The 25,415-nt window shown below is 42.5% G+C and overlaps 1 protein-coding gene across 1 annotated transcript in view; it reads left to right on the forward strand.

Annotated features, from left to right (window-relative positions):
• Positions 1-25,415, forward strand: part of PTPRT (protein tyrosine phosphatase receptor type T) — a 1,015,836-nt gene that overhangs the window by 867,118 nt on the left and 123,303 nt on the right. Inside the window, exon 14 of the mRNA XM_087445249.1 lies at positions 899-1,034. Coding sequence (XP_087301375.1) covers positions 899-1,034 — 136 coding nt within the window. The remainder of the gene's footprint in view (positions 1-898; positions 1,035-25,415) is intronic.

Below are 25,415 nucleotides of genomic sequence, written 5' to 3' on the forward strand. Positions count from 1 at the left end.
GAAAGTTGAATTCATGGTTTCTGACTACTGAGGCCTAGACTCAGAGTCAGAAATCTTGTGGAATCCTGACCCTGACCTTTATCAGCCGTGTGCCTTTTAGCAAGTTCCCTTGATTTTCTCATCTGTAAAATGGGAAAATCAATATTTACTTTTTTGAATGTTAGTGAGGACTGCCCAAGCTAGATCCATGAAATGGCCCAGCACAGAGCTGAGGATGTAATAAATGCCCAGTTCCCTGCCTTCCTCTACCTGGAATTGAGTCAGTGAGTTATTTCCTAGCAGAACATGTAGCACCAACACATTAAATTCCAAAAATGGAGCTAGTCAGATATAAATGTTTTCTGAAGCCAAGGCAATTCCTTTAATACACTAAATTTCTACCCCACCATTTATTTCATATAAGGCATGAAACAAAAACTTTATGTTTTTATCTTTAAAAATCTAGTGATTTTAATTGTGTTGCCTTAACATAAAGCTGTTGTTTTCACCATATACCTGAAAGAATAAAGTAGGGTCTGGAATAATTCCATGAACCCAAGAATTGAACTATAGTTTCGTGGTTTGATCTAGGGACCAAGCAATATGAGGGATAAAATCCTCCAATTGATCTCGCTGGAGGATAAGGATGCCCCAACACAGCAGTCGTGTAATCTTAGGCAACTCACTTAATGTCTCTGCACCTCAATTTCTTCATCTGCAAAAAAGGATATAATAATGATCCCAACCTCACAAGGGATTAATCCTCAAAAGGTTTACCTGGGACAATCTGTATAATGCCCTTAGCACAGTGCCTGGCACATAGTTAGCGCTCAAAAAATGGAAGCAGTTGTCATTAGAATTATCTCCCCACACATGTCAGCCTTTTCAACATCTTTCTCCTTCTCCTTTCCAATCCAAGGTGCCTCCACCCAGAATTCGAACACCGTGGAGCCAGAGAAGCAGGTGGACAGCACCGTGAAGATGGCCGGCGTGATCGCTGGTCTCCTCATGTTCATCATCATCCTCCTGGGCGTGATGCTCACCATCAAAAGGAGGTGAGTCTCTGTTGCTGCCCTGCAGACTCCACCAACCGCAGGTGGCCCCAACACTGGTGCGTGGCCAAGTCCTTGCTCTGTTGATCACTTCCAAGCAGGGACCTCCTGATATGATTACGGAGGTCCTGAAATACATGGGTCAGTTGTGGCTCATCGTGTTGGTGTCTGAAGGATGTGTGCTGCCTGCATGGCGAGTGGCCCTGAGAAGGCCAGGTTCTTATGGGGCCAGCAATCCCTACGGTTGGGTCGCCTTGATGTGCCCTGGGATCCCATGTATCATGAGTCTTCACAGAGTTAGCTGCTCTCTTGTGATTGGTCATGCCATCGAGATTACGGGGAGCCCCAAGAACACAGAGGAGCCCAGAAATACAGATGCAAGAAAGTAATGCTTCATCCTTCTCACCTTCATTCATCCTTGATTTCCCTTTGGTCAAGAAGCAACATCCCAGGCTGCCCTCTGCATGACAGGAATAAAGCCTCCAATGCTGTGATAGTCTACAGGGGAGGCTCCTTCCTACTCCATGTCCCACAAAACCTTCTCAGCTGGATTATTGTTGCTTCTCACCTCTCCACAGGATGTCTCCCTGGGTACTTCTGGTCAACTAACACAGTTTTCTCATATTGCGTGTGTTTCTTCTGGACTGTGTTGCTCATGAAAGCCAGGGTGCAGATTCCTCCCTTATTTCCGAGATTGCCTTCTTCTGTTTATCAGATGTTCACGAGGCTTGAGGATAGAGATTACAGAGAAGGGGATTACAGAGAAGGAAAAGAATGATGGGGGGAAAGGGAAAACTGATGAATATCAGTATAACTGGCCCTAGGATGCGCGGTTATTCCTCTAAACAGAGAGTCCTACTGCCCACCTCTCCTTAGCCCCTGGGCTGCCAGGGCCCCAGTATTGGTCTCTACCTTCCCACTCCCTAGTCTGCCAGAGCAAACAAACATTTATCCACATTATAATATGTGCTGCAACATGCCCTGCCCTCAGTGAAAAGAGCCTACTACAAACTACTTAAGACCTCAGCCTGAAGCTCTAGGTTTGGTTACTCACAGAGTTCAGGACAAGCCCAATAACAAGGACCAGGGACTTGCTTCCAACTGTAGGATGAAAAGTGCTTATGAAATTTGTTCCCTAGCAGAACAAAGGGACCGAATGCCTCAAAGACAAATTTCAGCTTCTGTCAAGGGAGACACATGAATATAAATGCAGAAAGTTAAAGAAGAAAAAAACAAAACCAATGTCCTCGTTTCCAGCCATCAGTGAGTCAGAAATACTGGGTCCCCATTATACAGCAGTCAGCCTTCTCTTAGCCGTTTCGGTGCCAGAATGTCCCTGTGTCTCTCATCATTCTGTTCTGAATCAGCCCAGTGCTCCCTCTGACCAGGACATCTTACTGGCAGGACTTTGTCCTTTCTTGACATCTTTGGTCTAACAGGATCACTCCTTTCCTCAGGCTCTCAGCAGAATGACTGAAAAGTTAAAGTTCTCATCTAGCTACTGATTTTCTGGTCGGAGCGTCTAGGAGGAAGGTACTATGTTAATATCGGGAATCTAGAGCCCCCAAGGGATTAAGGACAGCACTGCGTTGTCACATCATCATCATCATCCATAAAACAGGGTCGAATTTTATGTCTCAGTGATGAGTCAGCTGCTATTAGATGAGGTGGAAGATAAGGTTTGCTTTCTCTGGGAGCAGTAAGCACATTGCGTATATAAGATCCTGTTTCTTAGAGTCACAGACGGATTGGAGGCATAGGTGAGTTTGCGATTGTCTACCTGGAAAAAGTAACCAATTTAATAGAATTGCATTCCTCTTTGATAGGCCTGAAAGGTTCTCATTCTTTGCCACTGATTTGTAAGTCAGATATGCTCTCCCAATTTTGCTCTTTCTAAAGCCTTGGCTTAACCCACAGCACCATTGTCTGTGAGCTTGCAGAGAAATTTCACTTCCTTCTCCACAGCTATTTCTAAAATGCATGACTTTTTGAGAGGGAGGAAAGGGCTTTCTGTTTCCAGGGTGGGAGCAAGTACAAAGTGAGTCCTTTTTGTGGTTTTAGCCTCTTCTGCGTATCTTCATCATCTCTATCAAAATCATGCATCAGACCCAACCAATAGTTGTCGCATGATCACCATTTCTCCCCAAGAGGCAAAACTCAAGTTGTGGCACTGTGGTGTTTTTTGGGGGGTGGGGAGGAGGTGCTGATCAGTGTTTGCAAATACAGTATATTTTGGAGAAAATAAGACATTTTGCTGACCTAGTTGATAGTAACAATTTATAGTAATAATTTACAGATGGGTATAGAGGAAGGAAAAGGGAGAAGAGGAGGGTAGAGGAGAGGACAAGAGAGGAGAAAGGGGGAGAAAGAGAGAAGATAAACATAAGCCTGCACTCTTTCCACTAAGCTACAATGTCTTCTGATGTCTAGAGATGCCCCCAAAGACAGTGAAGGGCTTAGTGAGCTCCTTTACCTCTTCTGACCCCAATCCCATATGTAAATATGAGGAAAACTTCATTGGTCAATTGAGTCTTCCACTAACTTACTTACTGCCAGAATGCTGTCCACGGCTACCTAAAATGAAGTATTAAAGGCAAAGAAACCCCCAAATAATAGACAAATCATCACAACTCATGATCATAGTTTCAGCATCTCTTCAGTGTCCCATCATGACCTAGAGTTAGTTCCCAGATCCAGGAGCTCTCAGAAGTGAAACACAAGCTACACGCCCCCCAACCCCAGCTTGAGCTGGGTTTTCTGCTAACCTCCACGGGCATGGGTGTGGTGGCTCCCTGTTTTCTCTGCTCCTAATGGATTCAACTGGCTCAAAGTCTTCCTCAAAGCTGTGGCCAAATGTTTCCAATACACATAAGATGTCCCTAGCTTCTCCCCTTGAAGTGTTCTCATCATTGGCCTTAGGGCTTCCTTGTCACTCTCGAAAGAGAGTCTTTCTCTTGCTGTTAGGTGTTTTGTTTTGTAATACTGAACTAGAAAGCAGGCAGAGAATGGGCTAGAGATATGAAAGACCAAGAGAAGGGCTTAATGAAAGAAGCTAAATTGGTTTACATTCAGAAGACTGGGGAGGAAAAGAGAGAGGAGAGGAGAGAGAGAAAAGAAAAAAAAAAAGAACAAAGCCTGAGGGACGTTCTGTTGTTGTTACTAGGATGTTTTGTAATAGGTGGAGGGGATCTTGAGAAATGAAAGATTGCAAAAAGGGATATGATATGTTGGGGCAATTCAAACAAGATTCCTTTACAGTTTACAAAATATGCAAGGTTAGAATTCTTTTTGGAGTACCTTTGGTTGCTTGGACTGGGCCTCTTTGAACGCAGGACTATACAGAATCAGGGCTACATGGGGATACAGAGGATTACATGAGCATTATAAGAAGGGAACGTGGTGCCCGCCTCGCCCCCTGATAGGGTAAAATCAGTGTGGTTTTAGCCAAGCTCACTGCAAAATATTCATCCTTCTACTGTCACTGGATAATGGTGCCATCTTTTTCTCCTGGATCTATTGATCACTTCTAGACTTCAGAATGTTCTAGAATGGGTTCCTGCATTCCATTATGTAGTAGAACATACTTCCTTTTCATGAGCACCCTGTTGGGTCTTGAAATAGAGAGAGACTCTCATCACTCACTCCGCACTGCAGTCCTGGTCATCTTCTGTGGTCTCCTCCCTTTAGAATTCTTGGACATCCTCTCCCAAAGGAATGGGCAGTCAAGCAATTGCTAGGCCACCCCTATGGTTCCTCCACTTAATACCATAGGGCACTGGGTGCCTGCAGTGCAAACTGAGGTGGAAAGCTCAAGCTTTAGTGCCTTAACCAGTGTATCCTGATGTTTGACAGTGATTATTAGCCACTCACATATGAGAAGTTCTGCATTTTAATGTTTGTTTGTGGGATGTGGGCGTATGTGCATATGCCCACAAGCTGCATATAGTCCAGTTTATTCCATGGGACACACTTCCGGGAGTCTGAGCATGGTCTTTCAAGGCTTAAGGCATAGACATACACTTTTGTATGGGGAAACACTGGAGCCAGGTTAAGTGGGATTCTTTGGTAGATCTGCACCCCAAGAGTTGTCTGGATCCTACATTAATCTCTCCATCCTTCTTACTTCTCAAGTGAGAATGGGGCAACTTTTAGGGAGATAGTTTCAAAGTCAGTAACCATGCGTGGTTCCAGCCACCCCCATCTCCTCTCCTCCTCCTTCTGCCCAAGTCTTCCTGGTCCAGCTTGAACTTTCTGCCAACCATGCTTCGCCTGTCCAAATAGTAACATTTCCAAGAGTGTATTTGGAGTGTCTTGAGTTTGAGATATGATAATCTAAGATATCTCTGCATTTCTGGCTGTACTTTGATTTCTCTTTGATTTGCATCTGCCCTCCGGTAGCTCTCAGTCTAATGGGTAGAGATGTCTTGTAGCTGTGGACTGGGAAGCAGAAAAACTGGATCCAAATCTCTACAGTCCCATTTATTTGCTGTTCACCTTGGAGAAGCAACTAAACAAATGTCAGCCTTTGCTTTTTCAATGGTGAGATGCAGCCGATCTCCTGGGGCTGTTCTGAAGATCAAATAAGCTAATGGTTGTGACAGGCTTTATTTCTTGTACCTGCCCAAGGGATTAGAATGCACAATGTCAACAGGGACATTCATCTCATGCATGACCATCAACAGTACCAAGCTAGCTCCAAACCCATCACTAATATGCCAAAGGCAGTGCTGCTATCAATACACACACTCTGACCTAACTGATTTGTTCATTTTATATTTAAACTGCTGCCATATTCTGATTTTAATCCTACAAATAATCATGATAGGGTAGAACTGTCAATACTGCTGTTTTTTGAGACGATAAAACTGAAGTTCAAAAAGGTTATATGAGTTGGCTATGGTCTTGGGCAGTGAAATGCAAACCCAGGCTCTGTGACTCCAAACCCTATGTTGTTGACTTCTATTCTATCAGTCCATAGAGACTGGTAGAAAATAAGTGAATCCTGGAATAGGAAACAGGCCACCCAGGATCAGATATCATTTTCTACTGTTGTCTGCCTTGTGTATAATGTTTCCCTGAATCAAATGTCCAGACATTTTTCTTCACCTGCAAGGCTCCTATCGCTCTCTAACCCTCAGCCACAAGTTCTTCCAAGAAGGATTCCCAAGTATTACCTCCTCCATGAAGTCTTCCCATAAGCCCCCTACCCCAAGAAGATCCAATGACACTTCCCTGCATGCAGCCACTCTGCCAATATGCACAGGCCTACAGTTGTGTGTTTATCACACTACATGGTGGTTGTAATTTTGCTAGCCTGAAGATGTAAATGATTTGGGAGGGCAAGGTCTTCTGCTTTAGCCCTCTTTTGTCAGAGCTCCAGTGCCCTGTATCATCTTCCCCTGGACGTATACCTTGAAAATCCCTCAAGGTTTTTATGGACAAAACCAAAATCATCACCTACCCGCCAACCTGTTCCCAATCCTATGTCCCATCTTAGTGACAGGCTTTACCTCACATTCCATCAGCCAAACTGATGGGATTCCATCACCCAATACTTCTGAACCTGCATCTTTACATTCTCCTGGTCATATCCTCTCCTCTCTCTCCACTGCCTCTTCCCTGGTGCAGGCCTCTATAGCTCTATTTTGTGTGTGTGTGTGTGAGGAAGATCAGCTCTAAGCTAACATCCATGCTAATCCTCCTCTTATTTTTTTTTTTGCTGAGGAAGACTGGCTCTGAGCTAACATCTGTTGCCAATCCTCCTCCTTTTTTTTTCCCCAAAGCCCCAGTAGGTAGTTGTATGTCATAGTTGCACATCCTTCTAGTTGCTGTATGTGGGACGCGGCCTCAGCATGGCCAGAGAAGCAGTGCGTCGGTGCGCGCCCAGGATCCAAACCCGGGCCGCCAGTAGCGGAGCACGCGCACTTAACTGCTAAGCCACGGGGCAGGTCCTACGGCTCTATTTTTATGAGTCTCCTCCCCAGCCTCCCTGACTCTGGCCCCACCACTCCAGCCCATCCTCCACACTGTAGCCAAAATGATGTTTCAAAAATGAAACTTGTACTCCCAAATGTGCTGTCCAAAATCCTTCAGTGGCTTCTCTTACCCTATGACAATGGTTCATGGGGTGGGAATGAAGGAAGAAGCATAGTTTAAGTCATCTGGAGAGCTTTATCAAGCTATGCTGTCCCCCTGCTCACAGTGATTCTGGCATATTTCTGGTCTTACTCCACTCTTATACCTTTCCTTGTGAAGTTTCCTCCTTATTCAATTCCTGTGTTCCTCAGTTCCATGTGACCAGATACTATTCATGTTTAAGGTCTAATTCAAAAGCCACCTTCTCCAATAACCCTTCCTGACCTCCAATCTGGAGACAATGTCTTCACCGTCTGGCTCCGCTCCATGAAGATCCATGTTATGTTCTGTCATACATTTGTCGTTTATATTCACATCTTATCTTCTCCACTGGACCATCAGCTGCCTATTCTGATTCATCCTTATCATGAATGTGCCTTGCAGATACTAGGGATTCCCTAAAAACATGTTGAATGGAGGAGCCCAGGGAAATTAGAAGAAATGGGGCCCAGGATTGACACTCTATCTTTTGGGCAAGAAAGCTTCACTCAGAACACAGACCCAAATGTCAACATTGAGCATCCAGGGTAAACCCAGTCGTGTGGTGGGGTGTGGTAAAGTTGGACAGGCAGTATGCGAAAGAGGTACCATGGTCTGAGCCTTCAGGGGACACACTAGCTATCCGGGAAAACAAAAATGGTGACTACTGGGTGAGCCAAAAGAGGCAGCACCACTATTAGATTAGATTAGAGTGTGCTACAGATCACAAAACTGGAACACATAGAATTTAAGGAAATTGCCCCAAAGCACATAGCTAGTAAGTGGCAGAGCAGGGTCTGAAACTGGGCCAATCTGATAATGGAGTCCACACTCTTCAACACTGCCTAACCTGGATGAAATTTAAAATAGGACTTGCTGAGGTGCTGAATCATGTGACATAATTCTGAGTGGTTCATTGAGGTGGGAAAGCAGCTCAAATGAAATGTGTCACCCTGTTTTGTTCACCCCGTTCTAAACTGCTCCTTACTCCACACCCTGAGACATGAACCCTTCTGTTTACACTCACTTGGTAGCCACTCAAGGTAGAACCTTGCAAGTTCTCTTCAATGTGCTGACATTTTGTGTCTTAACTACCTTTCACATTGACCTCTTCGCCTTCCCCATGGTTATTGTGAGATAGGTTCCCAACATCTCTTGCTTTGACCCTTGCAATAGCTTTCAGGACCCCAATCCCTCTCCCCTCCAACTTTCTTCTTATGCTTCTGAAGGAATCATCCATCTAGAAAAAAATTTGGCCATTTGACTCTCTGGATTCTCCCTGTGACCTGGAGTGTTAAGACTAAGCTCCTTAAGCTTTTTAGGAACTAGGCCCCGCCAACATCTTGATGTTCCCACCTTCCCAACCCACCCACCCATTCCATAAACACAGTTCCACCTGCCTGGAAATTCCCCTCCTACTACTCCATCTGGATGCCTCTTGACTTTACAACTCAGGTCTCTTAGACTCTAGGCCAACTTACCTGTTCCCCATCACCATCCTTACCCCCAGATATAGTCCTACAGCTCCCTGTGTTGCTGCATCATACCATTTATCACTCCAGAAGACAACATAACATAGTGGTTATTAATGCAGGCTCTTAAAGTTAGACCACTTGTATTCTAATCCCTGCCATGCTATTTACTAACTATATAAACATGGGCCAGTTACTTAACCTCTCTGAGATTCACTATCCTCGTCTGTAAAACAGGAATAATAATGCCTTATAGAGGATTAAATAAAATAGTCCACATAATGCATTGAGAACAGTACCTGGCACATAAGTGACCTCCTACTATTTAAGTGGTAGCTATTATTATCATCTGTTTTATAAGTTTCTTGTCTGGCTCTCCCATCAGACATATGGGCTGAATCAAGATCTCATTTGTCTTTCTATCTCTGAGCAGAGACAGGCATATAGTAGGCTCTCGAGAAGTTTTTGCTGAATTAATGATGGAAAGATGGATGAGTGGATAATAGGTGGATTGTTGGATGAATGAGTAGATGAGTGGATGGATGAATAGATGAGTGTGTGGGTTTATGGACTAGAAGGATAGGTGGATGGATAGACTATTGGGTGGATGGATGCGTGGTTGGAGGGAGGGAGGGATAGATGGATGGTTGGATGCATAAATGCATGAATGGATAGAAGGGTGGATGGTTGGGTTTATGAGCTAGTTGGAAGGGTAGATGGTCAAATGGATGGTTATATAGACAACTTAGTCCTTTTGAAATATTATGGAACAAAGGGAAGTTGGGCCTCAAGTTAATCTTGTCAGCCGGCTGAGAAGAAGATACGCATGTGATTTATTAAGTTTGGGGTTGTTTTTTTCTAAGCACAGCTGTCTTCCTGCTCAGGACTTTTGGTCTTAGGCAATCTGTTACTTGCAATATCACTGTATCCTTGTAAATTTAGACCTTCAGTAAATCTCGAAGCCTTAGAGAAAACACACATGTATACTGTGTTTTGGTGACAGAATAAAGAGCTATAATCCTTGTCCTGGAACATTTTGCAATTTAATTGGGAAAAGATACTCAATTAATGGAAGCTTGTCAGTTGCCGTCATTCTGGAGTTGCCTTGAAGCTGGGTCAGGGAGAGCGCTGGCTTTTGGTGACATCCAGGATAACTCAGAAAAGCTATTTGCAAGAGGTGGTTTGAAGGTTAAGAAAGCATGTTGTCATGAGGAGGTGGCCCAGGCAGAATCCTGAAGGTTGAGAGCAGAAAAGCCAGAGGGGCCAGAATGTTGAGTGCAGCCTGAGGCCCAAGAGTGCACCCTGGGACTGCTGACAATGAGGAAATCCTGGTTCAGGATGGAGACCCTGCAATTGGTCCAAAAATACACAAAACATTAGACCTAATGAGGCATGACCTCTTAGACTTTCAGATTGCTCAACAAAAATGAGAAGAATAATGCCTGCTCCATGGGGTTGTGGGGAGGATTAAAAGATTTAATTAAGAACATGAGCTTTAGAGCCATGTTGCTATCAAATCCAGTTTCTAGCTGTGTGATCTTAGACAAGTTACTTAACCTTTTTCTGCCTCAGTTTCCTCATCTGTAAAGCGAGGATGATAATAATACCTACCTGTAAGGGTTGTTGTGAGAAATACATAAGTTAATATACGATAAGAGCCTAGAACAATACTTGGCACATAGTAAGTGCTACATAAATATTTGTTCTTATTTTATAACGATATTTAATATTCCTAAAGAGGTGAACACTTTGTTCCTGGTCACCAGAGTGAGAAGCAGCAAACGTTGTATCTGTGGATGTGGTGGGGACATAAACTCCCCTTTATTGAGCCTGACTATATTTCAGGTGTTTAGACTAATATAATCTAATATTAATTTATATTAATATGTTTTACTTAAAATACTTTATATATTATATATCATATATAATTTGAATATAATTAGGTTAATATAATCTAATGTTAATGCCCACAATGACTCTTGGGAATAGGTAATTATTGTCCCCAACCTTGAGATGGAGAAACTGAGACTCAGAGACATTTAATGACTTGCTCAAGGCCACGCAGTTAGTAAGTGGTGATGCTGGGATGCTAAGACTTATCATATTTCCACTCCTCAGAGCTTGAGGAGTTTAAACTGGCAGTTGTCTATGCCATTCACCTTGGTGCATGGATCAGGAAACAGAGGTCCAGGGGGAAGAATCAACTTGCTCAAGATGTCACAATGAACAGGTGAAAGAATTGGGATCAGAGTGCTGGCCTCTTGATTCTCAGCCTCGTGTTCTTGACAATATGGAGAACATAGGTGTGTCTGTAAGTCTTTATCAAATGGATCTTGACCTTTCTGCCCCAGAGTAATCACATTTTCAGGCACTGGACCACAGAACCAGCAATGAAGAAGAGGAATGGTTTCCTCACAACGCCAACTTGTATGGGTGGTGAAGGGGATTTGATGACTTGCATTGGCTCTTCCAGTTCCCACCCATTAAGGCGGGAGTTCTTCACCCCTTTCATCATCTAGGGCCACTGTTCATTTGGCCCAAGATATTGAACAGTTTTGTGAGTGACCAGATCTTGCTGCGTTGTGGCTCATTTTCCGCAGCCCAGCCTCCCAAGAAGGCACGGGACTTCCCTTCTGCTGTGGCATCTTAGCTCTCAGGGTCACTTTCCTTCTGTTGGGCTCTCCTGATAAATGAGAGAAAGCCTAGAGATGGCCCTGCCATGGGGGCTTTGGGCAGTTCCCACTTGAGAAGGGGAAATTTGGGGCTCTGAGGTCGTGTTCCCATCCTGCAGATATAAAGACTGCATCTTCCTGTGCCAAGCAAACTGGATAATGCTTGTGATTAACCAAATAACTCAAAAGGAAGGAAACTATTCTTGCCTACTCAGATGAATATTTGCGGACCTGAATTATTGAGAAATTTTTCTCGTTCCACAAATGTATCAGTTGTTGTCAGTGTAACTAAGTCTGTAAAATAAAAGCATTCCTATTTATTTTCCTACAAAACACAAAAAGTTATAACAAAGGGAATATCGTGGACTTATTTGAGCTTTTATTGTTCAGAAGCCAAGAGCTGGAATGGACATTAGAAAGAGATGGCAGGCAGTGATTTTTCAAGCTTTCTTTTGGAGAGTGGAATTCTTAGTCATGTGAAATCTCAAATGAAACTCCAATTTATAAAATAGATAGAAGCTCTGGCTTTGGTGGATAGTGGGGGACCAGTAGCACTACCTAGTCGGTATCCCCTCCCCCATTCCAATGAGGCTGCGCGGCAGAATCTCCGGGCTCTTGGAAACACAGTTTCAAAACTACTGCTCTAGGTCAACTCATCTAAGGATCAGATAAGGAAATGAAGACACAGAGAGTTTATTCAAGTTGTACTCTGTTCAAGTTGAAGATTGGAATTCCTCTCTTAGTGCAATGCTTTCATGATGAATTTTGGATTTTGTTCTTGTTATCTACTGATATGTAACAAACTACTCCCTGAAATTTAGTGGCTTAAAAATAAGCTATGAAATTTAGTGACTGATTTTTCTCATCAATCTGAACTTTGGTTAGGGCTTGAAGAGAATGACTTTTTTCTTTTCCATGAAATCAAGGGTCTCAGTTGGCGTAATCCAATTGGCTGGGGCTGGAACAGCTGGAGGCTGGCTGGATGTCTCTTTCTCTTCATGCAGTCTTAGGGCCTTTCCGTGTGGGCTCGCCACATGGTCTCTCCAGCATGGCAACCTCAGGATCCTTGGACTTCTTACATGGAGACTCGGGGTTCCAAGTGAGAGTTCCAAAGACAGAGCTGCAAGGCTTCTTTTTGACCAATCCTAGAAAGTCCCAGAATGTAACTCCTACCACATTCTATTGGTCACCTAGGGCTAGCCTGATTAAGTGTGAGAGGCCACTACACATGAGCATAAGTACTGGGAAGTGTGGATCGTTGGGGATCCATCTTGGATGCTGGATACATGATTTCCTTGCTTTTGGCATGACCTTACTAAACAGATTATGATGTGATTTGACCTGAAACAGAGAAGATAGAAGTCATTATGGTTTTTCTTAGATCATAGGGGCACTGTCATGTGGAATAGTGGTAGACTAGATCTAGAAGGTCACAGAAATCTGACCCAAGACCAAAAAGTCATAATTACAAGGGAACTAGTTCTAGTTGACCGTAAGAAAGAACTTGCAAACAACTAAAATAGCCAACATGAGACGTGGCTTCCTCTGCATGAGTAGTGAGTTTCTCCATCATCGGAGAAGTCCCTCTCATTTCTTCTACCACTGAAAGTATCTGATTCTTGGCAAAGATGATTAGTAGAGAAACTAGCATCACCCTGAGCTTAGGGATGCTAAAATACTATGTGCATTTCTAAGAATCAAGATTTCATATAAATCTAATTCTTGTTTGTTTGTCTTTTCTTTTCCCCCCTTTTTGGACATTTCCTTCATCTGACTGCCCATCAATATATAGAAGAAATGCTTATTCCTACTCCTATTACTTGTAAGTATCGACCTGTGGTAACTTTGCTTCGTGCCCTGTGAGGGAACCTGTAGCATGCATTTCCTGCACCAACCAAGTGTCTGTTGGTTTCTCATACTCACTTCTGTCTAAGTCATCTGTAGCCCCAAAGTTTTTATTTTGCATAGATGTTTTCCATTTTAAAATGCAATTCATTGTTCATATCTGTTATGTTTCTGCCATCCTGGATTTTTCCCCCTATTTTTGGAGATATGAAGAGTTATTTCTCCTTTGTCAGTGTAATTTTCTAGTTAGAAATCCCTGAATTCCAGCAAGAGGTCAACCTAATCCTCCTGTAGGACTTGCACACATAAAATAAAATCACTGATATCAGCAACTTCAAGTCCATTTGTGTCTACTTGGGGAACGTGTAGCCCTAGGGGCTCAAAACTTAGAAAGCAATTCATTGGCTATTTCCACGATTTCAGGAAGTCTACAGGGAATCATGACCTTATCTAGAACCAGCTTCACAGGTGATAGAAACTTCCAAGATGTTTGCTTTGGCCTAGAATTATCTCAGCCTGGTGTTTGGCATTAGTTATCTCATGCTATCAATGCATTTTGTTGGTAGTTATAGATGGCTGATTGCCTGTCAATTATTTTTTTGCTCTTTCTAAATAAAGTTGATGATTTTTCTTCTTATTAAGCCACACATTTTCAAAATATGAGGGTAAAGGAGGAAAATTCCATAAATAGATCCTTGGTAATGAAAAGTTAGAAAACCACTGAATTAGTCCCGTAGTCCTAGTATGCATTTTCCATATGTGAAAATTGAGGTCCATAGAAGTGTGGGAAAGCAGTTAGCTAAAGAGTGGGATCAAAACTTAGAACACCTGGCTCCTGGTAAAGTGTATTTTCCATAATTCCATGTCGTCCTCTACCCCTGACAAACCCAGCCTTGTGAGAGAAGCCATGTCTGTTAGTAATCATCTGCTGAAGCCTTCACAGATGAGGATGGAGCCAGCAAAAAGGGTCTCTCATCCCCTCTGCTCAGTGTTTGGGTCCCAGGACAATAGGCCCAGACAATGAGCAGATAAGACTCTGGTACCAACACCCTCATGTTATATAGGAACCAATGGACTCCACCACCAATGCTGAAAGTACCAGAGAACTTGCTTCATTCACTCATTCATTCATTTGACAAACATACATTGAACATGCACGTTCCAGACACTGTGGATGGAGAGGTGACCAGGACTTTGAGCCTCACCCTCGTAGTGCTCAATCAAGCTTGTCTGACAGATTAACATAAAATCAAATACCTGAAAGTTCGGCTGAGAGGTACCTACATGTACTGTGGTGTAGGAGCAGTTAGTTGGGTGACTAACTTTTTAATGTGCCAGGGGATAGTTATCAATGTTTTTAGAGATGGATTTACCCAATACTGAAGAAATAAGAATTTGGAGCAAAGGGAACAGGAACAGCATCTGCAAAGACTCAGAAGAATGAAACAACATGGGGTGTTGTTGCTGTGGTGGAAAGAGAATGAGCTTGAGGAGTCCTGCAGCTCTGGCTTCAAGTCACATCTCTATCACTCACCAGCTATGCAGCCTTGAGCAAATTTTCTCAACTCTTTGATCCTAATTTCTCTTAACTCTAAAATAGAGGTAATAGTGCCTAACTCATAGGGAATGAGGGATTTCATAAAGTGCCTGGCACAAAGTTGGCACTCATGAAATGTTAGTTTTCTTTCTTTCCCCTTTCAGAAACCATAAGGAGTCAGAGCAGTAGTGGTGGCCCCTTGTAGCATTCTGTTCTTCCAGAGGTTCTCATGGCATCAATGTTCCGTAGTAGGTGTGGGCTTGCAGTGACCCATCACAACCTCTGGTCTGTTAGCCAGTGAACATAGCACTGTCTTTGGACATCCACTTTATACCAGTCACTGTGCTGGGCACTGTGGTAAAACCAAACATGAACAGTGTGAGAGTGTAGGAGACAGATATGCAAGTACTTGTAGTTCAAGGTGCAATGATAAACAAGGGTCTTTCAGTCAGTGCCAACTTGGAGTTCTAAGTCACAGATCCTAGAGAGTGAAACTCATGCCAGCTCAGAACGTGACCATGGTTAAAGATTCAGAGTAGGAGGAGAACTGGAAAAGAAGACAGAGAAGTAGGAGGAGAACCATAAGAACCGGGAGGAGAAGTCCATCACAGAAGGAGGATTTGACAATAGCAGATGCTGCAGAGAGATGAAAGTGGAGGGCTTGGGCACGGCCCTGACGTTTGACCATCAGTAGTCACTTGAGCATGTCATGGGATAGAGTTGAGGGAGGAGGCCAGCCTGCTTGCACCCCAGTGAGGAGGATACTTTTTTTTAAAAAAAGTATTTTTTTAACCATTTAACCATTTAATAAAACAGAGGAGAAACATGAGACTGGCCACTTGAAAGGTCAGAAAGTCCTGAACACATGTATAGGTAAAGTAGAGGGGCCAGTGCAGAAGGAAGAGGCTGAAGATGCTGGAGGTGGGGTAGCTATGGAATGGAAGGTCTGGAGGCAAATTATAAGGGGAGAGGGAGCGGCCCACGAGGGGAGGCATGACAGATCTTGTGGGATTGAGAGATGCCTCTAGATGGAGAAGAGGGAACAAAAAGGAAATGAGGACCTCCATGATCTCTGAATTCAAAACTCCACTCCACCAAGTCTTAGGTATAGGCCTTCATTGGGTGCTTTAAACCCTCTCTACTCAAAGTGTGGTCCATAAACCAGCAGCATTGATGTCACCCAGGAGCTTATTAGAACTGTAGCCCCTAGGGTCCCATCTTGGACCTCCTGAATCAGAACCTGCGTTGTAACAAGACCCCCGGGTTAGTCACGTGTACATTGTTGGGGAAACACCTGGTCCCCCTAAAATCCTCAAAGTCTTCCCTGAAAGAGAAAGCCTCCAACACACTTTGGCTAAACAATCTTTTCAGTGAAATCCATGTTTATTCATTCAGCAAGTGTTCGTGGGGTTCCCACTTATGTGCCAGGCACTGGTCAGGGTTCTGGGATATAAGAGTTAGCCCAACAAACAAAAATCCCCATCCACATGAAGCTCTTTAGTCAGGGAGATAGAAAATAACATATATAAGAAAAGTAGCGTGGATGTTAGGTAATGGCCGAGAGAGCTACAGTGAAAAAATAGATAAACCAGGGAAGGAGGATATAAAGTGTGGGTGGGGGAGTTCCTCAAGGGCTCTCTTCCATACGCAAGACCAAGGGTCCACAAACTTCTCTGTAAGGAGCCAGTGGTAAATATTTTTGGCTTTGTGGACTCATATGGTCTCTGTTTCGTCTACTCAACTCTGATGTTGTAACACGAAAACAGCCATAGACAATATGTAAATGAGTGAGCATGAATGTATTCCAATAAAAAAGTATTTTAAAAAATCATACCGTGGGCCAGATACATCCTGAGGGCCATAGTTTGCTGATCCCTGCCCTAGACTTTTGAAATAGGGAAAGATAGGATAGGGGTTCAAGATTTGTCCTGTTTTGTTGAGCTCTTGCTATGAACTGCACCTTGTGTTTGCTTTTGCAGACACAAAGGTGAATGAAGCACACTCGAACCAGCCTAGAAGAGGGAGGAAATTGAAAAGAATTACCAGTTGGTAGCTACTATGCGCCAGGCTTGTCTAATGCTTACAACAAGCCCTGCGAGATATATGCTGTTGTTGAGTTTATTTACACATTAAGACTGAGGTTTGATGAATTCTCTACATCCCACAACCAGGATGTGACAGGACTAGGGTGTGAACCCAGGACCATATACCCCAAGCCCTGCCCATCCTTCTCACTAAACCCAACCCCTGGGATGGAGGGGCTCCCGCCAGGACCGTGTGCTTAGAGAGCCTCAAATGCAAGTCTGTCTGCCTATAGAGCCTCAGTTCTGTGCGTGCACGTCAGCGCCTTTCCAGGGACAAGAAGTGGTAGCTATTCCTGCCTGGCAAGGAGGCCCGTGAAGCAATCCAGTCTCTGCTGTCCTCGGGATTTGCCACAGGGTCAGAGGTGAGAGCTGCCAGATCACAGGTAGCCAAGGGATTAGAGTGAGGGGTGACCAAAAGTGTGCTAATGACCAGAATAAATAGAGCTATAGATAGAAGAGTCTGAGGAGCAGGTACAAGGGCAAGTCTAGAATGGGATCCTTCATTATCCAGTACTCATAAAAAAATTAGAAGAATAATGTGGGGTTTAGTGTCAGACTTAGATCACAATTCTAGTTCTGCCTCTGCTGTCAGACTGTTCACACCGTGAACAATCATGGAACCACTCTGAACCTCAATTTCTTCATCTGCAGAGTAGTGATAACAACAGTGACTCCCCAGCATTTTCATGAGAGGTAGTAACAGAATGTATATGTAGAGTGCTCGACACAAAGTAGGTATTTTACAAATAGCAGCTATTATTCCTCACATTCTGAGCTGACAGAAAATGCTTCTCTAGAATTCCTTTTTGCTTTTCTACAGTAAAACAGTGCCCAACAACTTCAGTGTCGGCTTTTTAAAAGGATATTAAGAGTTGGCGTGTGTTCACGGGTTAATTTACCTCACGGTGTGTGATGGGCACGGTAATTGTTTCAAACAGAGACATTTTAGTGTAGTAGTTCTTGAAAAAGCACGAAGATGTTTACCAACCGTTCTGGCGGAGAGAGAGCACTTACCTGTTCCCCTTAGCCTTGGATGAGTGCCTTGTGTAAGCGTCACGGGGCGGAAAATGGTGACCTGGGCTGGTCCCCGTCTGTGGACACTCTGGAACTCTTCGGCTTTCCCCATATCTTCCCATCTCTCCTCATTTCAGCATATTCAAATCCTACATCTATTCTTCAAGGTCCAGATCAAACACTGGCTCCTACCGGAAGTCTTCCCTGATCATCTCCACCTGCGGGAATGGCCCTTGTCTCCAAATTCTCACTACAGTTACTTTGTTAGCATGGACAGGAGCAATGTGTCTTAAGGATGTTGCTTGTTCATTGGTGTGTTCCCTGTGGTGCCCCTAACACGTACAGTGAACCCCTAGTAAATGTATGTGGAATGAATGAAAAACAAGATGAAATGAAAAGATGTAACAGCTAAAGTCAACAGGGAGGTGATCTGCTCTTAAAAAGAAAACAAAAAATGGCAACAATTTTTAGATAACCCAAGATCCGGTACCGTCTTTGCTTATGTGACTTTAAGGCATCCTTTGCTCCTGTTCAGTGTCTGTCACCTGGACAAGCCACTTAAGTTTTTCTAAGTCTCGGTTTCCTAATATGTAAAGTGGAGATGAAAAATGCATACCTCACAGAGAGCTTGCAAGGATTCGATGAGACTTTTGGAAAATGCCTGGCAGGTAGTAAGTCTTCAACCAAAGTAAGAAACTACCTCCTTTTCTTGAATGCATACACGTTTTCACATCATAGGCTGTTGCAAATCAAATATCATTGCCTCAATACATCTAAAGAGGAATTGAGAATGATTATATCAAGAAACACTCAAAAAGCATTTTATGTAATTCATCAGTTACTTCAAATAAAAATGAGGAAAAAATAGGAAGAGAAGGAAACCATTTAAAGATGATGAGTATCAATTACCAAAAGCTGAAAGCAAACATGTTGACAGGTGAAAATCTAAGGCATTACCGTGAAGGCAAGACGAAGAGGGCTGCCATACTGCTGCTATTCAGCCAAGGGGAAGACCGTGGTGAGAATCCTGATTCCCGGGCCCCATTCCAGATCTGCTCAGTCCCTTTGAAAGTGTGGCCTGGGAAGCTGCATTTTAACACACATCTCAGATTATTGTTTTGCACGCTGATTTTGAGAACAAATTCTCTCCTGACATCCTCACCTCACCCTGATATAACTGTCCCTTTCTCAATGTTGTACCTTCCTACCTGCTGTGCCCTCTTCCTGGCATGCCTATCCACCTTCTATGCCTGGAAAATTCCAATATCTTTAAAAAGGGGAAAATGTTATTTTCCTATTTAAGTAGCCCTCCCTAACTCCCATAGACTACATCCACAGTACTGGACTCATATTTTTGTTGTTGCGTTGACTTTTCATTCATTGACCCGTTGACTCACTCATTCTTGAACTGTCCTCAGGTTATACTGCCCTTGGTATATTTGCACGTGTATCTCCTTGTCGACAAGGACTATGTATTACTCATCTTTCATTTCCCCATGACTAGCTTGGAGCCCAGAACAAATTAGGCAGCATAAGATTGCATTGATTACATGAATGAATACATACAGGAGGGTGTATGTGTGAGGTTGATGCTCTCCCGTTTTATCTCACATCAAATTATGTTATTCCATTCTCTAGAAGTTAGTTAGTATCCATTTTCAATTATTTTGGTGTATGGTGATGATGGGGCTTTCAGATCACCTGTTTTGTAATTTTATATTGGTTTTAGGTTTAGCTATGTTGTACTTGCATGTCACAATTATAAATGCATAAAATTAATGAATGCTGTTGCAACAAGATAGGTATAAATGCACTGGGCTAGAGCCTGTGTACAGATAGATCTGGATAGGGATTGTGACTGAACGGATGCTTTATTGTTTATTGAATTAGAGTCTAAATACATCGGTCATGAATACCAAACAGAGCAAATCTGTAAGTCAGAGGCTCTGTCACCTTAATCAGGGAAAATACAGATGAGCGTTTCCCTTCCAAAGGTGGCAAAAGATGTTTACACTTCAGTTTTAAGTGTATACTTTAAGTTTTAATACCAACCGGTATTAAGGATGCCTTGAGGCTTAGAAAGGTCTGTCTGTGGTTCTAAATGCTTCTATTCTGTAAATGCATTTGAACTTGGTAAAGAAGGTAAAAGTGAGTGTGGGGGATTCTCTGCTGACAGAGAGAGGGGACCTACTGAAATGGGGTTAGAGAGAGAACTCTTGTAGAGAAAGTTGTGATGTGCTACTCAGATCCCCCTTCAAGAATGAAGGACTTACTCCCCCAGTTACTGGAATTGCTGCTGGCAGACAACTCTTGGTGAGCAGCCCCCTTTGGGACTACTTCCCCTTCAGAGCTGCCTGACCCAAAGTCATCCAATAGCTGGTCAACACAGAGATGTGAAAGTCACCCCAGCTTCAGAGCTTCCTATGGGGTTGGCTTAAGTCATCACTGTGACTGCATCACCATTGAACTTCCCTTTCTGCCCACTCTTTCTTCTTTCCTTCCCTGCCCTTCCCTTTCCTTCCACAGATGTTGACCCCAGAAACTCCTCCTCATTCATCTCCTTCATGTCAGTCTCTGTCTCAGAGTCTAATTCTCAAGGAACACAATCTGTGACACTCTCATTGGCTTTTCTTCAATTTGGCCACTGGAGTCAAGTGGATCTGAGTATGTGGTATGTCCCTCTCCTGAACATGCACTCTTCATTGCCTATGGATGTTTTGTACATCAACTAATTGAGGTCACCACTTTGTTGCCCACTGATGATAAGTAAACTCTAAAAAGTCCTTCTGTGGGCCATCATTCATTCATGGGCATTTGCTTCTCCCTTGTGTCTGTGCTGGGCACGAGGGCTGTGGGCATCTTCATACATAGCTCCTGCCTGGGGGAGCCCACGGTGTATCACAGAAGAGGCTGTAGTAAGAGTCTGTTGCCGAACAAACCTGAGGACAGAATGAGGGTCAGAAATGCCCAGCCACAGTGCCCCTTAGCAATATATCTCCAGGGCAGGAATGGGTTTAATTCCGAAAGCCCTTACCTTCAGCAAGCATCCCTAAGGTGGGAATGACTCTTGCAGCTAGGGCTGTAGCAAAGATAGGATCCTGAGATGCACAAACTGGAAAATGCCTTTCCAGGAGTTTCAGCACAGTGCTTTTAATGGAAGGAAGTGCTTTAGTTAAGCTCTGCAATGTTGATGATGATGATAATGATTACATCTTGTTTGTATGTACAGCTTTATCTCTTCCAAAGTGCTTTTCCACTTATTGCCTAGTTGTCTGGTGGGCTTGGAGGTACTTAGCAAAGTGTTATTAGATAGATGAGTGTGCCGTGCAGGAAAGAGCCATGGGCATTCTGGCTCTACAGTTTTAGCAAAGTCACTTAACTCTATTTCATCTTCGATTTCTCATCTGTAAAATGGGGGTAATAACATCTACCTTTTAGAAGAGCTGTGATGTTTAAATGACATAGTCTTTCATTCATGAGCATTTACTGAGCGATTGCTTTGTGTTAAGCACTGAGCTAGGAGTTAAGTATGTAGAAAGAAATATTCTTCTCCCAAGAGCTTCAAAGGCAACTTGGACATGTTAAATTGTCATAAAATAATGTTATAATTACATGAAAGAGGAGCAGTGAAGACATGACAAAGGGAGGGAGTCACTGAATCTGCTTTGAGGAAAGATATCATGAGCTAAAGACCCTAATAAGATGCCTGGTATAGAGCACATGAAAGATATTTCAAAGAACAAATAACACATTTGCCCACTTTTCCCCTTGGCCTCACTATCTTGAAATACACACACACACACACACAAACACATTTTATAACTAGGTAGGTGACATGCTAAGAAAAAATTTGAAAATGGAAAAAGAAGAAAGGAATGGAATTGAGAGGGAAAGAAAAGAGGAAGGAGAAAATTTAAATCCTAGTTTCAATACCTAGCAGCGATGAATCCTAAGCACTCTGAGTTTCAATTTCCCCTCTGTAAAATGGGAATGATAGTGCTCAATTCATGGGATTATCTTAAGAAATTAAATAATATCATGTATGTGCCAGGGGAATTGTTTCATTTATGAAAAGGTAGAGGAGAGCTAGAACATGGCAGTGGTGGGGTGCGTCAGGGGATGGGGGAAGATAGAGATTGTAACTTCCAAACATAAGTTAAATGGAAGAAGAATTTGTCAAATAGAATGGAATACGGCAATTGTAGATGGTGGTTCTTAAACTTACAAAATTTCTTCTCTGAGCAATTAGATAGGACCCCCCTCTTCCTGGCATCCATCCCTGCTGATATCAATGAGTGAGATCAGAGTCAATTAATGATGCTCGCCAGAATCACAAGGATAGACAGTGTCATTTGAACACTAGAAGACTCTGTAGACCAGTGGGCAGAAAAAAGGCTGGGATTGAAAATAAAAGAGCTACCATAGTTATTTCTAAATATAAGGGCTGGAGGCAGGCTTATCCTTTGTGATGTGGCTGCCAAAACCTGCTTTAAAAGAGACATGGTTCTCAGAATGCGGAAGAGCCCACTCTATTCTGGACAGTCCCATTGGGAATATTGCCTCCTCCCTGGGAACAGAGCTCAGAGGAGTTGGTGTATGCTTGGGGAGGGCAGCCAGGTAGGGAGGATACCACAAGCTACAGCCTATGAAGAAAGCCTGGAGAACTGACTTCATTGGTCTCGAGTGGTGCATAAACATTTTAAAGTTCCGCAGGTTATTCAGTCTGAAACCATGATTGAGAACCACCCATCTGGGAGAGCTTGAGAATCCAGAGTCATGGAATATAGGCATTTGGAAGATTAGCATGAGGGCTTGGTCTGGCCACCTAACCCAAAACCTCAGTTGAGAATTTGGTCCCACAGGATCATCAAATACACACGGCTTTTGTTATAATGATGGAACCTCAGTTTGGAGGGCAGAGTCCATAGAGAATAGAATGCTATTTGACAGCACTATTTCCTTCCTTTAGATATTTAGGTGATCCTTATGCTGTTCATGAATGTGTAGAGGTCATTTAATGAATGGCAAAAATGCCCCAGGCACATTTTTAAATAGTATTTAATATCTCATAACAATCATTCCTCGTAGTGGTGTTGGTACCACTATGAGGAGTAAAGACCCCTCAGCCATGATCAATCTTCTGAGAAATACTTGCTCATAAGCACTCTCTTCATCAATGAAATCTCAAGGAGCCCAATACTTCTGCTTATGAAATCTCCTTTTTATCAGAATAAAAGAACATCAGTTGAGCTTCTTTCTGAGCAATTTTTCATTCCAATCGCTTTGAACCACTGTGTAGAACATTGTAAGAGGGTGGAAATTGTTGGGTATATTACAACCACCCATATGTCTTAAGTGGAAGAATTGGCAGATTAGTGTGGTCAGTGCTCTGTACTGGGAAACTTGATTTTTGTGAAGAGTGAAAATATGGTTTTATTAAAGTTATAAACCAATTGAGCCTCCAGATTAAAAAAGACTTGTTTGTTTTGGAGAACAGCTTAGAGATAATGCACTTCTTTAGAAATGGAGAAAAGCTAAGATAGTCTATGTTACTCTGTTCTTCCTTCTCCATGTCATTTATGATTTGGACATCTACTGATGAGGAAAGAACTTCTGGTGAAAAAAATCTAGGCTCAGATATGGTTGATAGGGGATTTCATACTATTCTTTTGTCTTATCTTTGCTTTATATAGTGAAAGTACCATGAAAATGTAGGATCTAAGGTTTTCCAGGCGATCCATGGCTGATTCTAAGTGTGTGCATCCACTATATCACCATGCAGATGTTTTCTAGCCATCCAGGCTGGGGCAATTTGCTCAACAAATTATTTTTCTGTAATCTCATCTCTCACTCCTTGACGGTATTAAACAGTGCTTTTGCCTCAGCTCTGAATGGCTGGGAAAAAAATACTCAATATCTAGAAGCAAGGTTATAGTAACAAGAGCATGGACTGCATTTGGGTTTGAATCCTGGGCTCTGCCACTTTCTCACCCAACTTCTCTGAGCCTCTGTTTCCTCATCTGTAAAAGGAGGAGAGTAATACCAAATTTAGAGGGTTGTTGTGGGAATTTACCAGGATTACATAAGATGATGTAATGGATATACAACATCTGGTTCTATGTCTGGTGCATAGTAGGTGCTCAGTACATTGTAGTTATTATTATTATTATTGTATTTTATGTTTTATATTATTATGTCTACTTGTGTTTTGCAGTTTATAAAGTATTTTCTTGTAGATACCTCATGAAATCTTTGAGTCATGCCAATGAGGAAGTATCATTTTAAATGTAAGGAAAGGAAGGCTCACCTAATTGACCAGGGGTGCGGGCTATATGAAGAAAGAAATCCATGGAGTAGAAAGTTGCCAATTACTGGTGCTGTGGTCTTATCATGGGTTGGGAGGTGGATGTAACAAGAATTCTGAAGGCAGCTACTTTACATGACAGCAGAACTGGTAAGAATTACATTCTCTGAGAGTAGGTGGAATGTGCGATGAATAAGGTCCAAAGTTGGTCCCTACCTGAAAGTTTATAACTATTGCTTCAAATTATAATGGGCGGGGGGAACCTGTACCGTCCACTTCATTCCTTTAAATACACTCACTGTATAAATGGGACAAGAATCAAACAGGAACAAGATTATTCATCTTTTTATAATTGTATGAAATTTTATAACCTGCATTGGAGAAATAAGAAAAGATTAAAGAGAGGATAGGGTGGGGTTGTTTTTGTTATTGTTTTTAAAAAGACCTCTTGAGCTTCATTTTTAATCTTATAGAGCAAACTTTTGCCTCTTAATATTTTTTTGTTTATAATGTCTTATAAATAGGGTTGTGCCATGGAGAGGATTTTATTCAAATTCAGCTATGCCAGGCATAGAGAAATAACTTTATTAAAATATGTACCCAGATTATTATGATATCTAACATGACAACAGGTGTCAGGTTTCATTTTCTGGACAAGCGAGGTTTGAGGCTTTTTTTCCTCCTTTCTTTAAAAATAAATGTACAGTGGCATTTTAGAATCAGCTTGTTGATATCTGCAAGAAATCATACCAGATTTTGACTGGGCTTGTGTTGAATCTATGGATCAATTTGGTAAGAACCGACATCTTAACAATATTGAGTCTTCTGGCGTAGGAACATGGTATGTCTCTTAGTGTGTATGGTCTACTTTGATTTCTTTCATCCCCCTCTCGTAGTTTTCAGCATGCAGGTCCCATGCATGTTTTGGTGGATTTATATCCAAATGTTTCATTTTTTCGTGCTGTTGTAAATGGTACTTTTTTTTTAAATTTCAAATTCTAATTGTTAATGTATAGAAATGAAACTGATTTTTATATATTAAAGAAAGTAAGTGTACATGGAAACAAACAAAAGCCAAGAAAATAGACGTTTCAGGTGGAGAAATAGTAACTTACTTCACACAAAAAGGGCTGTTGCATGAAAGATGGATTAGGTTAACTAATCAGGCCAGGTGCTTAGTAAAGTGCCCAATATGTGCTCAAAATGTTAATTCCCATCTGCCTTGCTGTCTCATTCTGTGTTGCTCTAAAAGCCAGGCCCTGATCCGTGAGTGGAGGTTATGGGTCTAAGATTTGTGTAATAGTTAAGATGTTGAAACTTAGTTGTAGGCCGACCTGGGTTT

Source organism: Ceratotherium simum, chromosome 21 (assembly GCF_057802395.1).
Source record: "Ceratotherium simum simum isolate JZ-2026a chromosome 21, ASM5780239v1, whole genome shotgun sequence".
NCBI classification, from domain to species: Eukaryota; Metazoa; Chordata; class Mammalia; order Perissodactyla; family Rhinocerotidae; genus Ceratotherium; species Ceratotherium simum.